We start from the raw sequence: 1212 nt of genomic DNA, 5'->3' as shown, positions 1-1212 counted from the left end.
TATCTATGTTCCTTTGGAAAGGAATAAGCCAAATTACTCATATTAAGAAAAAAAGATCTAAGTTATGAACATGAATCTGCACCAGCTCGTTTGGAAATATGCATTAGTTTCTCACAAAAAGATGTAAAAATTATGTATGAGTTTTGTCAAACTGCATTTTAGTCACAATAAATGGCATGGAGTGATGTACAGAGTTCCTAATATTTCCATTCCAACTGGATGGGATGTTCTGAAATTATAGCCTGGAACAACTTACTGTACGGTTCTTCCTCGTGTTCATAACGAAGGGATTCCAAGGTAGAGAGTATGTCCTCTTGGTTGACTGGTTGGAGAAGTCGCTCATCTGTCACTCCATACCTTGATTGGAGAATAGTTAAGAGTGAGTATACTTTATTACAAGAATATCATCATTTCCCTCACCAATAACAGCTAAACTAATCTCGAAAACACCAAACGAAACTGCACATTTAAATTACAAGGTGATTCATGGTTATCTTATGTAATCTTGAATTACCTCTAGAATGATCTTACTTTTTGTCGAGCATTTCCTTCAGCAGTTGTGAGCTTCCAAGCTGACCTTTGGTATGCTTTTTCCAAGAGGCAAGAACTCTTCGATCATGTTTCTCTATGGCTGCTTCATCTCTTGGGAACCATTTTGCTTTTAGGAGTTTCTGTAAAAGGTTGTAACGTATTGAATGGATTTTTATTTATTCATTCCATTGCTGAATTAAATAAAGGTCATATACATATTTTTTCCACATTAATCACAAAAGCTTTTCTATGTGACAACAAAAGAAGTATGTATATATTTTAGACTATCCTTCCTTCATGCTAAAGAAAAGCTATAGCAGAAATGGAAGTCACAAGGCCCATAGAACAAATAATCAGGACTTTCAACATTATGAAACAGAACAAGTCAACAACTTCCCTCAAAGCTATAGAAGTGAGGCTCTGAAGATGGAATTGCACAATTACTAACAATATTCAAGTTGAAAGCCTCAAGTTTTTCCCAATTAGCATCATACCCATTACTGAAAGAAATGTGTTATAAAAAAATTCTAATCCTGTACTGCTAAGCAAGACAAATTCAATATACCAATTTCTACTAGCTTTGAATTAGAAAGAGTAAATTTACAACCCTCTGTGTCATATCCCTTGTCATGATTATGTGTCCTTTTTATACCCCACAAAGTATCCCTCCCTATGCAAATT

The 1212-nt window shown here is 34.7% G+C and overlaps 1 protein-coding gene across 4 annotated transcripts in view; it reads right to left on the bottom strand.

Moving 5' to 3' along the window:
* Nucleotides 1–1212, bottom strand: part of LOC119592517 — a 14166-nt gene that overhangs the window by 969 nt on the left and 11985 nt on the right. For all 4 annotated transcript variants that reach the window (XM_037941366.1, XM_037941368.1, XM_037941369.1 and 1 more), the window contains exons 5-6: nucleotides 532–671; nucleotides 257–357 (exon numbers count right to left, since the gene is read on the bottom strand). In XM_037941366.1, the coding sequence (XP_037797294.1) occupies nucleotides 257–357; nucleotides 532–671 (241 nt within the window). The remainder of the gene's footprint in view (nucleotides 1–256; nucleotides 358–531; nucleotides 672–1212) is intronic.

This window comes from Penaeus monodon, chromosome 30, assembly GCF_015228065.2.
Source record: "Penaeus monodon isolate SGIC_2016 chromosome 30, NSTDA_Pmon_1, whole genome shotgun sequence".
Classification (NCBI taxonomy): domain Eukaryota; kingdom Metazoa; phylum Arthropoda; class Malacostraca; order Decapoda; family Penaeidae; genus Penaeus; species Penaeus monodon.
The sequence above is the reverse complement of the archived record's forward strand: the minus strand, read 5'-3'. Positions and strand labels throughout refer to the sequence as shown.